This window comes from Lepeophtheirus salmonis, chromosome 3 (assembly GCF_016086655.4).
Source record: "Lepeophtheirus salmonis chromosome 3, UVic_Lsal_1.4, whole genome shotgun sequence".
In the NCBI taxonomy this organism is placed as follows: Eukaryota; Metazoa; Arthropoda; class Copepoda; order Siphonostomatoida; family Caligidae; genus Lepeophtheirus; species Lepeophtheirus salmonis.
In genome coordinates, this window is record NC_052133.2 from 32,419,624 (window position 1) to 32,433,401 (window position 13,778).

The window sequence follows — 13,778 nt, forward strand, 5'->3', positions numbered from 1 at the left end:
TGTATATTTGAAAAATTATTCTTGAAATTAATTTTTGCTTATTTAATTATGTATCTTTATCTATATTGACATAGGTATTGAAGTATTTTTACTTATGTGTACAGTTAAGAAGTCCTTAAAGTGTTTTTATTAAAAAAAACTATACATACATATGTACTAAAAAATAATTAATTAATTTTTAATGTTTTTGGGCTCAAAAATTATTTGATCGCCAAGGAGTATACTTTCAAAACAGTGCCTTTTGTCAAATACAATATTAAATAAATTTTGTATGTGCAGAGATGTTATCTTATTTATATATATATATATTATTGTGCTTTTACTCCTATATTAACGTTTCAAACTCTTTACATTAATTTCTTATCGCTCACAATCTCTTTCAAAAACACTCGTTATATAAATTTATGTTAACAACATAATTATTACGTAGGATGGTGGTGTGTTAGTCAACTTTTTTTTAAATTTTGATTACGGTCAGTTATGTTATGGGGTGTGGAAATAACGTATGCAAAATATCAATGTTCTAGAATGTCATCGTTAGGACGCACATCTATGTTACAGGTTAAATATTATTTATGTTTTAGTAATGATTATAATAAATCATTATTCGTTATTTTGATATACATTCTTTTAATCAATAAATAGTACTAACTCTTCGTTAGTGAACTTGGATATGATACAGCGCGAGATTTACAAAAAAAAATTATTCCTTTGAATCTATATTTTCTTGGCAATACTTTTCAGTGTGCTCCTGAAAGATATAATCAAATCATACGCAATTCTTTATTAATCTTGATAGTGCATTACTTAGGATTTATTTGTATATTTAACCATTTTAAAATGAGGTTTAGTGAATTTACTTAATTGTTTTTGTTAAAAATTTATTTTTCTCATTAATTTCTAGTATTCTTTTTATTTGTTATTTTCAATGTGAGGACTAAGGCGAACACAAGTAACTACAAAAATGTAATTTTATATAACACATACAACCTCATTAAAATGGATGGATGCTAATTTGATTCTTAAAATTTGCAAAAAAAAAAAAGTTAATAAACAAGTCATCAAGATTTGTTTAAAAATAAGGTTTAATGTTTTACTATAGGAATAACAAATTATATTTTATTAAAACACAAATATAATGTTTTTAAGATTATAATAAAATAAGGATATCATTTTTCTACATGTTAAATATTTGTGTAAGTATTTTTAGCACTTTAATTGATATTTACGAGGGTAAAATAGACTGAATATTAAAAATAATTGTATTTAATTTAAATTATGTAATTATTTTATTTGTTTATCATGTAATATTTTATTATTGGGGTTTTCTTTTTTACCCAGTTTATTAAATGTGATATAAGAAGGTTGTTCAGTGACATAGGGTTAACCAAGTTTTTTTTCTAGAATCATTAAATGGAGCAATAAGAGGTTCTAACCTAAATAAATTCAAACACATAATTTTTTTTTTAATTTCGAAAAATCTAAAAAAAAAAAAAATGAGTGGTACGCGAATCATCCACAACAATTACTGTTTATCTTCTTTATAACAAAAAATTGTCTTATATATCATTTTTACAAAAAAAATATATAGATTTCTTTTTTTTTAAACATTGATCTGGATTGATTTGGACCCTAGAGATGACATAGTGGAATATTGAAATAATTAATTTTCTATCCACATGATGACTTTTCTGCACAAAGCTTAATCGAAATTGGAAAAAAGTTGGATGAATATCCTGATGAATATGTATAACTAAAATAATATGTGTTTGTAATCTTATTGTTCGAACATATTGAGATGTAACTGTGTTGTGTGAGGATATATGTTGGTACTCGTACGTTGTACTGCAGTCATTGAGTCGGTATCTGAATGTGACATCCTCTTTGTATATTGATCATTTTATGAAAAGGGGTTGAACACCTTTTTAATTGAAGAAAGGAATAGAATAGTGTTGATAAACGTACTAGATCCATGAACAATAAGTATATTATTGAAGAGGGCTTTCCTTTATACAATAAGCTGAATATTTCTTGTTTATGCTCTTTATATACAAAATAGTTTTATACATTTAGAAATATATATTTTTATGGTCTATCTTGTTATTTTTTTCCCCAGAATGAAAACTGCATTTTTTATTTCACCTTTTTTTACTCTTATAATCCTGTATTTTAAACTTTTTTAAAAGAGCACTCACGCGTAGTAATTAAAAGTTATCTGGGAAAAAAAAAGACAAAAATATTCAAAGAAAAAAATCATTGAATTTTATTTTTTGACAACACAAATGAAAGTACCCCTTTTATAATAAAATTATTTTTTTATTTACAAGGAATAAAGTAAATCTTTAATTTGTCATTTTCTTTGATTTTTATTTGATGTTAGTCTTCCAAAAGTTAGAGAGTCACAATAGGTTTAAAAAGCAATTTTTGACAATAATGCTAATTAGACAGAAATATCTCAAAATATGTCAGAGTAATTCGTTAAATGTATGTATGCCATTTATCAGTGCTATGGAATAAAACTTACATAATTTTTGCACAAAAATTGTGGATTTTTATTGAAGGACTCCGTTTTAAAGAGAATATTGTTTTAGTCATCTTGAGACTCTGTATAATTTTTTAAAATCTGTTCATGGAGTTTAGTAACTTTATGTGCCAGTAACGAAATTATAATATTTTAACGCGACAATATAAAAACAGAAGCATTGACATTTGTCAATCAAATACATTGTAATTTCTTGTTTTTGTGTGGTAATGCCGTTGTACATTAATATATTATACAGTACTTTCCATACACTGACTTTTTTTTCTCAATAACATCTTATGAATAACATTCTTACATGTGTTATCACCAAGTTTATATCAAATTTCTATAAATTACTCTCACTTTAAATCACTTTTTCTTAATCTAATGCATTTTTTTACGAAGAAAAAAATTATAAATATTAATGACTTAAGCGATTTTCTTTCATCTTTGCAATAGAGTATTACAAAACTGTAGCTTATTGATCTCTCAGATCGCTATCCCCAAACGTAAATATCCTCGCAATATTTTTTATCAGTTGTTAATTTGACTTTTTTGGCCTCTTATAAGTGTTTTGTCCATTGATTTGTTCAACTCGAATGATTTATTTTCAACTGGCTATTTGGTCAGAAGCATATAGTTGATGAATGTTTTTCCAGTGTACTTTTAAATTATAAGATACCATAATAATTGCTATGTACCCTAACTTATTCAATTAACATGCAGAAGTACCTTGACGTATGAGTTTAATTTGTTCCTGAAAGGAGTTCATAAGTCAAAGCAATTTATTCTATAAGAAATGATTTTAAAAATCGCACTTCAAGTAGCTCTTGCAATCTTGTTATTATGACCACCTGATATATAGTTACATAAAATCATATGTCACTGTAAGTTTTACTCTGATCCCAACTCGTATCTCTATTACTGTACAATAAAAAATCGATGTGCTTAATTATTTAATATTTATTTGTTAATTTTATCGATTGCTTCTATTCTGTAGTATGCTTAATTACTTTATCAATAAAATAAAAACAATTAATTATTATAATTCCTAACTGAAACAAGAATAACATTATGCATTTAAATAACTGAAGCAAATTAACCTATACAGTGCACATAACACCAACTTAGATATTATTTCTCATTAGTATTATGTATAAGCGGTGAACTACAATTAACTATAAATATTCGAATATAGATTAGCATAATGGGAAAGTAAAAAATATTACTTAAAATAAATAATAAATTCTTAGTGATGCTGTTGAGATGTTTATAACTACTGTTAATAATCGATGAATTCTCACTAGACAAACAAACTTATTTATTGAGCTTAGATTTGATCAATTTAATAGAAATACTTTTTTTTACCTCACACCTTTACTCAAATGAGACTTGACTCTATACTTTAAAACTCGATTTCGATATCCGACACAGTTATTTATATTTTGAAGGAACGTCCAAATTGATTTACAAATATAAATAAACAGAATATTTATTATTGCATAAAAAACATAATCCAATCAGTCTTTCTGATTGGATTAATAATAATTATGTGTGTTTGCTTGAATCAATGTGTGTTTTTTTTTCATATTAAAAAAAAAAAAAAGTCAAATTTTGTATTTAATGTTCAAATTTTCCACTTTCTATTTTTATAAAGGTGTTGGAGCAAAATTACATTTTGTACATTTAAGCAAGGTTTCCACAAAAAAAATAAAATTAATTTTACTTTCCACTTAATTACAAACATACGTACACTGTTTTAAAATGAATTTATTTCATTTACATACATACATATATATAGCAATAACAAAGGCTGCCATCATTTTGGAAAATATAATATTTAGTCAGAAATCAATTATTATAAATACATTTACATTTAAATAACTATACAGGATATTTGCTTAAATATAAAGTAGAGCTCTACTGATATCATTTTTGCTAGCACGGATGTCATTTTTTAAGAAGCGACTCTAAACCTTTTCTTCACTGCAAAGCCCTACAGCACTTTTTTAAGCCAACGGTGTGCGCCTTATACAGAGCCGGTGCTAATATTTTGCTTTGTGGAGGGGGCGGATGTCGAAAAAACTTTCAAATTTCGACTGATATCCCATTATTTCACACACTAATTTCAAATGACTACTGATTATTTATGTAATCCTTGACGAAGAGACCAGTTGGGAAACACTTATTTATAACTTTAAAAACTGACATTTTAGTCTTTGACAATTTTGATAACTGTATAATTTTCCTCGATCGATCCTCTAATTACATTTTGAGAAATTATATTCAATATTTTTTTCCTAAAATTATAATAGTTTGAATTTTTTTATTGTTGGGGTCGGCTCATATAAGTTTTTATATTTTGAAAAAAACACCCTACATAAATGACTGTTAAAACTAATGCTACATAACTCAAATTACATTCATTGTCATAATTAAAGAGATTTTATAAGTGTACCTACAAAAATAACCAGACGCAGTAACTTGTCCATGTTTTTAAGCGATTAGTTAATTAAAAAATTTGAAATAATTTAAATTATAGATTATAATTTTATAGTAAAAGTTGAACTCAGGATATTTTTACATAGCTCAAAATTTGGATCATATTTGATTTCCTATAAAGATTATATTAATTTACATAGATACATAAACATGTATGAAATCATAATAAATTATAAAACAAAAATAAGAAAACTTGTTTATCTATATGAATTTCTTCAAATATATTACAATAACATTTTTGAGGGAAATTTTTCCTCATATCTTAAGTTATTAAACAGAACTTAAATATATATATACTTTTTACTGATACATTATTAACAACTTTCTTAATCAAAAAACTATATCTAAAATCTTTTTATTATAAAAAAATATAAATATTTTCTATATTTACAAAATATTATATTTGTTTTTATTTAAAGTTGCAACGCCAGTTAATTATTTAGTGTACAATTTTTAAATTCGAATTGTCAGTTTTTATTTTGTTTATATTTAATTTTACTCGATTCCATAGGGACATTTACAAAGAGGGTGGGAATCATTCTATCTATGTATTTTTTATGTCCTCATATTAATTAATTTACGAAAAATGCTACCTTAAAAAACAACACTTTGCTAAAGAACAACCCAAAAAAGTAATTTAGGTTAATGTCTCCTATTTATCATTTTTTTATTTTTTGTGAAGTGTATTTTTGTTTTTCTAAATTAGTTTTTTTTTTTTTCAGATACAGTTCTATAAAAAGTTTATATATCATCAAATATTAAAATAACCTATTCCTAATGAATCTTTGTACGAAAAATATAAGATTATGGTTTATTATAATTTCTTTGCATTAAAGTTATGAGTATTTTTTACGTTCATAAAAGTTTTGTTACTTCCTTGGGGTGTATTTCTACACCGTAGACTAATATCTTTATAAGATTCTGTGTTAATCATATTTTTACTCATTTGTCTTTGTAAATTCTTAATTCATATTCTTGCAATATCCATTTTTTTTTTTTTGGGCGGGGGGGAGTACTTCATAAATTTCTGAGTTGTTAATCAGTTCTGAAATGAATAATGGAGGTTTCAAATGATGGTTTTACCCTTTTTTATTATTTATCTACCCCAACAATTAATAATATGAACAAGGAAGATAAAAGGGGAGTGGTTGATTACTTATTCTTTATATAACTGGTCTTGTTTGATAATAATTTATTGATTAAAAAATAATATGTCCTATACAGTAGTAGTTCGTAACCTGGTGAACTTTTTATTGTCTTGGGGAAATAGAGGTGTTTTTTTTTGGTATAAAATTGCATCTATTACAGAAAAAAAAATATTATTTCTTCCCAAAAAAAAGGTCATAACAATATATTTGCTAAAAAAGTCCATATACAGGGTGGACAAGGTAAATCCAGAATAACTTTAACGGCTAACTGTAAGACTTGTATAAGAGATAGAAAGATAATTGATTATACATTTGAAAGCAACATTAAATTTAAAATGATTATTAATAATGAAAGCCTCCGTTCTCGATCATGATCTTTACATGCCTTGCGTGTATTTGCTAACTCACGTGGATCAATGTCCTTCATTGTATTGCCGATGGAGGCCTCCAAGGATTCAACTGAGGTATAATTATTCTTGCAGTCGATCCTTTCTACCCTGCCCTACACGTAAAAACGACAGGAATTTAAGTCGGGGGTGTTGGCTGGCCAAATAAATGGAGGTCTTAGATCAAGCACATTTTGTACTAAGAGCTCTTGGACAATCTTGGCCTTATGAGCAGGTGATTAGTTTTTTGAAATATATATGGCTTCCCATCAGTGACTTCATTAATCCATGGGATGGCCATGTCCTTGAGAACGTATTTGTAGACCTCCTTGGTTACCTTCTGGATCTTTTGGAAGAAGTGGGTGCATAACTTATCCATCCGTGCTGATAACCGCCAAGACCACAACCGAAGCCGGATTCTTTGTTTTTATGACTGGCTGGACCTCATCAGTGTCTAGACAGATCCATCTATCATTTTTACGATTCTGTTTGGCGTCAATGGTGAAGATTTTCACGCCTGAAAAGAAAAAAATGCACGTAACCATCTTTGCTCTTCATTTGGTTGATAAGGATCTTGCTTTTGTTAATTCTGTCTGCCTTATTCTGCTCTGTTAGCAAATGCTTTTAGGCTCTAACCCTAGACAAGAAATGTATGTGTGAGGGTATTTTTAATTATCTCTTTGTTCACGTCGTAGTCCTTTTCCAGCATAGCAATTGAAGTGTCTGAATGAGTGCCAATTGATCGTTTCAAGCCACCTATGACTATTTCCATGCTTGAATGACGAGATACTCAAAAAATTTGTTATTAAATTCGAAAGCTAACACATTCAGCTTGTAAAAAATATTAAATATTTTATCACAAAACCTCTCCAATACTCCTAATTAGCCGTTAAAGATATTCCGGATTTACCTTGTACATCCCATATTATTTATTGGTGAGATGGAGTTCAATTGATTAAGTTTTATAAACATTATAGTATTACAATTACTCTGTCTGACTTATGCATTGTATATTGACCTACATCACTCCATTATAACATATTTATTTAAAAAATATTTATACTAATTCATACTGTCTCTTTCAGGGCTTTGGATACTTAATGACAAAGATGTGTCTCGTCGAACAAAGATGTTAACATGCATTATATTTCTTTTAATTGAATTATATGAAGAAAAAGAATCCAAATGCAGTTCGTCAACTTTCGACCAAAAATGAAATCTCTAATTATCAGCATTTTATTCATTTTGCTTAAATCAGGTAAGTCAACAAATATACATATTTAGAACCAATTTGGCAAATATATTTATTTATATATTGACCAGGCAGAATTGTGCAAATTATGATACCTGCTATTGTTGGGTTTATGTAATAACTATCGAGTTTCATCGAGTCAGAGTAATTGACCATAAGTCGATTTAAAGTTTTGAGCATTGACTCAAGACGAGCTCAAGTTTGAGTGAAGATATCTCACAAAGAAAACTTTTCCCCATCAAATTGAGCAAATCAAACAATACGTACAACAATTAAGTCAGTTTGAATATATCAATCAGGTGATTAATTATTAATCAAATAATATAAATAAGGAGAAAAAAAAGAGGTTTCGCTTTAAATCAGCTAAGTAGTATTTATTTACAAATAATGAGATCTAAAAGTTGCTCGAGAAATATAGTATCTTTTGTAAATCAAATTGGAGTCCTCTCGACATTTATTCTATAGTTTCCCAAGGGTAGACCCTTCCGTAAGGCAGCAGGAGGTTAAGTGTTCAGGGCTTTTGGATCAATTAAAAACTAGGTGGGCGACTGGACCATAATGATGGACCCGGCATTGGAGGAAAGCATTTAAATAAATCGTATAGTAGTCTTCCTACTGTCGATTAATGAAAATAAACAGAGCAGTAGCTGTCCCATACCACACTTAATAAAAGCATTTGTAAATAAATATAAAAAAGAGGAAGAAAGAAAATTAACATATGCATTGTAACTTTAAAAACAATAATATAGCTGAGATACTTAAATTCATGAGGATGTCACGTTCTGATTGATATCATTGTGTCATGTATAATTGTTGTTCCATGAGATGGTTTTTATGTTTGATTTAGATACGTTTCTCAGATTTAGAACAGGACCATATGTAAAAAAATTCGGAACATATACAAAAAAATGGAAAATCTTTATTGCGTGTTTATTTACATACTAAAATGATTAATCTTTATAATTAAATTTAAACTTACAAGTACTTTGTATTTTAATTTTATGGCTGTCAAATTATTTACTATTGCCTATCATTAGTATCATGTAAGATGATTTGTTGTAATCGATTTACTCTTAAGTACCTATTTAACATATGCCTAGTATACAATAAGGAATAGTTTAACAGCTGGGGGAAATGACGTAATTAGCAAAGAATTAAATAATTTTGGACTTTTTTGTCTCACTTTTTAGAAGAAAGGTTGAGGGATACACAAAATCTATGATTGATATCTATGAATAAGTGATAACGATATAACATTTTGATTTTTTGTCATTCGAATTTAGTATAGTATTTTAAATAATAAATGAGGTGAGTTTGATTAATTTTCAGAAAATTATCGGCTGTGGTTATGTGGAGTTTCTTTTGGATTCGAGTCATAAACAAATCCATCACTAATATATTTATGCTTTAATTTTTGTGGTAGCAAACTTACTTTTATATTTATGACAATCTTTTTATCTGCAATGTAAAAGTTACATCGAGTAATTTATTGTACAACATATATGGGTGGAGAATGTAATTTTATAAATATATATTTTGTTTGGTACTTTTACCAAATTGAGATAAACCATTTCAATATTACCTTTATTACTTATGTACTCCCTACTTGCTATAAGCAATTTCACTTGAGAACATTTTGTTAAAATATAATAAGTACATTGGACATTGGTACAATGATTCATTCAGTATTACTTTCAGTAAAATCAAACCCTATAAAAAAATCAAATAGGAATTTTTATTCTTTAAATGATTGTCAATTTTTGGGTATAAAATGGTTTTCATAAATTAGTAAAAATCGAAGACATTTCTTTTGATCGAGATTTTTTGTTTAGAAATTGAGATTTTTTACATTCAAAGTAACTGACTGACGGTTTTTCCATGTTAAAAAAAAAGGAATAATTTTAACTATATACACTTTTTAACAATAGATTTCTAATATTTATTTAAAAAGTGGTTTAACCATTTTTTCAATAGTCATACGTTTGCATCACTAAAAAGTCATAATTAAGAAATTAAATTTTTTTAAGTTTAATGATTCATTGATTATATATTTGAAGTTCATTCATAAAGTTTAGAAACCAAAAAGTTTTCAAACTGCTCCAAACAAGAATTCTACAATATATGATATTAATGGCGTTATTATGATTAAGGATCTTCCCTATAAAAACATGTTCAACATTTGTCTGTAAATAGCTGAAGTAAATCATTTGAAATATATTGTTAAAACACACAGCAAAAAAAAACATATAACAATCTGCTAAAATTGACAATTCGTAACTTTATTGTATCTTGTAACCTTTCATACGCAAATAAATATTTTTTAAATTCACAAAAAAGTTACTACATAGCCCACTCTCATCAACTACAGATTGTTTAACTAATAATTGTTGAGAATTATACACAGCTAGCAAGATCTAATTCTAACTCAACCAATCATTGTTAAAAACTCTTATGAGGAGAAAAAACAAAGCATTGACATCTGACAACAAAATTAACCAAGGCCTAAATAATGCAGTCAAAACATGATACAAGCCATCTGTTATCGTGCTCCGCTTACATCCAACTAATATATAAATATGTTTTTTTTGTTTCTTTTTAATTTAATCCTTTAATCTTTTCACTACTCATATATATATTTATCAAAACTTTTTTTTAATGCCATTATCAGAAATACAAATGATAAAAATTGAAAGATTTATTAACCGAATAAACCAAGTAATTAAAAAACCCAAAATATATGACTACATATCATCAAAAATATTTTTTGAATAATCAGTGATCGGTGCAAATCCGTCTTTTTGACGATATTGCATATAAACCAATTAAATATAAGGTAAACAAAAATTACGAAATCTATTTTTTTTATTTAATCTTTTCATAGAATAAATCTATATATAGAAGACAGAGAGCCCTTCAATTACAATAGGCTTCGTGCTAGACTAAAAATATTAATTAGAAATGTTCTTTAAAAAATATGTTTAGAAATATGAAATACATATCTACTCGATGTATTAACAATGACTACATAAAGCCTTCAAAGTAAGATCTGAGAAATAAGACACATGTCTATTTTGGGTTCAAATTAAATCTTAATAATTTTTTTAATAAAATTGATTTTTCCTTTTAATTTTTAATTCAAAAAATATGTAATGTTTATTCAATAAAAAGGAGTGAATGTTTAGTTTCTCTTAGAATAATCGTGATATTATGTTCTAAAATTTGTTCTCTTACTATCAAAATCTCACGACGTAATAATTTTGAATCAGAAACAAAATTAGTAGTATAAATATTAATATAAAAAATAAAAATGAAAATTAACAAACAAGACAGTTATTCAAATTAAAGAAGTGCTAAATACTTCTACAGTCTTAATTAAGAATTGTCATTCGACAACATGGATAACTATTATAACCAACCATAACATGAGGCAAGAGCAGTAATTTACACTTCCTAATGATCCACTATGTGTCAGAAGAAGAGGCGGCTGGTTAATTAATTATGACTCAACTATTCTTTAAATTCCTTAGCGGTTCACCTCACTACAGCAAACCACATCTTCTTCTGACACATTATGGATAATAATGAAAAGAAGCCACTGGTCTTGCTCTATAAAACCCATTTAATGTTTTTGAAGTAATAAACATTTTATATTTTGAGTTAAGAATTCAAATGGAAGATCCATTTTTACCAAAAACAGACAATTACAACGTTTAAATCTCATTTGTGTATATTTTAAGGGAAAATACCATTTAGAGCGAAATGCCCTGAGTTAAAATGGTTTTAGACAAAATAGTTTTAGATAAAAGTACATAGCATAATACAATTAATTCATCTCTTTTTTGGGGATTTTTAACAAATTATTTAAAGATTAAAGAATATGGATAATTAAAAACACAAAAAAATTAATTCAAATTTCCTCTAAGAAACCAAAAAAATATTTGCAGTTTAGAAATAGGAAAAAGTTAAGAGCTTTGGTTGCCAAGGATCTTAAACTCCGTTTATCAAATCTTGCACCTGCAATCATTGTATATATATTTTTTAAATTACTTCGTTTGTGATTCTGTACTTTATAGTTGTCTTGTTAAAACAATGAAACTGTAGTTGAACTCCCACTAAAAATGTTTCTAAATCCTTCATCCATCGATTCCCAGATATACTTAAGCTCAAAGCTCCGTCAAATCTATTGGCCAGAGTGTTTCATCTAAGTCCATTGGAATTTAATAATAACTACACTTATTGTTTTTCGTTTGTTTGTATTTATTTTATAATTAATTATGTCTTACTTAAGAATTATTCACCTTTTAATATGAATATGAAGTACTCAGTTTAAATTTTTTAGCTCAACTTCATTTGAAACGAAGTAGCCCTTGTATGTGTATGAAATTATTATATTAGTCTATTCATCAAATTTAAACTGAAACAATGTGCCCTTGATTGCTTTTTATTTTCATCATATAACTATAAGATAATGGACTTGAAATTCGAAATTTCTACAGAGTGCAACATTTCATAAGCATTCTTAAAGTCACAATCATTTAATATTCATATGTAATATTTTTTTTACAACAACTCTTAAATAACTTTTTAAATCATAAACCTTTTCAAGGTGGTTTTAAATTAAGTTTTATATTTTCTCGTTAAAACAAACCATAATTTTCATCATTGTGTTAAAAAAATATATATTTATAAGTATTTTAAAGATATTGTTCTTCAATTATTTGTACTCATTAAACATTTTCAATCCTACAGAAAAAGATACATAGGCAATTTAAATATTTCCCCACCCAGTATCATTCATGTCTTTATAAACTAAATTTATGTTTTGTCTTTAATTCAGGTCTCCAAGGAGAAAAATATCCACATGGCTACGTTTTGTCAATGTAATATAATAATAATATATTTTTTGTTATGATTCAAAAAGTTTCTTGTCCACAATAAACCGGTTGAGAATGTTGGTGTACCTTATAGGAAACTTTATTTTGATATGTACATAATACTGCAGGATACCGAGTAAAGGATGATATTCTTTCACTCTAGAAGCCATTTAAAAAAAATATATAAATTAGGTTATAAAATAATGATGAATAAATATGGTGCGTTTTTCTCAAAAAAAGTTGCTGTCTAAACAGCCCTTTTAATCATGTTTATATTATTATGAAATAATTTTCAAAACACACTCAATAGGCCACAAAATCCAAAATTTTGGGGTTATTGATATTATTTTTTTATTTTTCTAAAGGTAAAAGTAATCAGGAGCATACAATTTGTATCCCAGGGCAAAGCAAAATATAAATTTTCTTGTCTGTTGTAACAAATAACAGTTATCTACTGAGAAAATAAGGTAAAAAATTGAAGACATTTTTTGAATTTTCGCACACGTTTGTTTAAAATATATTTTTTGTATATATATTTTCATATAACAATACCAATGGAATATCATCCTATATTTTTTTTCTTTATTCAATGAAAACGCATTTTATGAAATAAACATTCAAGCATAATCATCACAAAAAAAAGGCTGAAGAATAATAAAGTGTCAGAATTACATTAAATGGTATTTTTTTTTATTCTCTTATTGCCTATACTATAAACTTTTTTGATAGGAATATGTAGAACATTTAAATAAAGAGCAATAAAAAACATTTGTTTTTTCCTATAATTTTGAGCCAAGTGTAAAAGAAAAAAAATATGTTTAGCAATGTAAATCTTGTTGGAAATCATGTGCTGTTTTATAAAGGGAAAAATAAAAATATTATAGTTATAATTAATTAAAAGTTAAAATATTCAAATGAAGAACCCTTTCAGTTCAAAAAATTGATCATGCCAATTCTAAGTAATGGGTAGATGTTTTTTTATCAATTTATTAATAAACTTAGTTGATGACAGTATCAATATAATATTAATTTTTTTAAGAAAAAATGTATTTGAAAGGCAATACAGATGACTTTATTGATCATCACAGATGTAAA

General features: G+C 26.5%; 1 protein-coding gene across 2 annotated transcripts in view; it reads left to right on the forward strand.

Annotated features, from left to right (window-relative positions):
* LOC121114950 (protein turtle homolog A) overlaps positions 1-13,778 on the forward strand; it is a 207,973-nt gene that overhangs the window by 36,016 nt on the left and 158,179 nt on the right. For both annotated transcript variants that reach the window (XR_011779392.1, XM_040709076.2), the window contains exon 2: positions 7,643-7,815. Coding sequence is in view for 1 of the 2 variants with exons in the window: in XM_040709076.2 (XP_040565010.2) it covers positions 7,743-7,815 (73 nt within the window). In the remaining variant the exon portion in view is untranslated. The remainder of the gene's footprint in view (positions 1-7,642; positions 7,816-13,778) is intronic.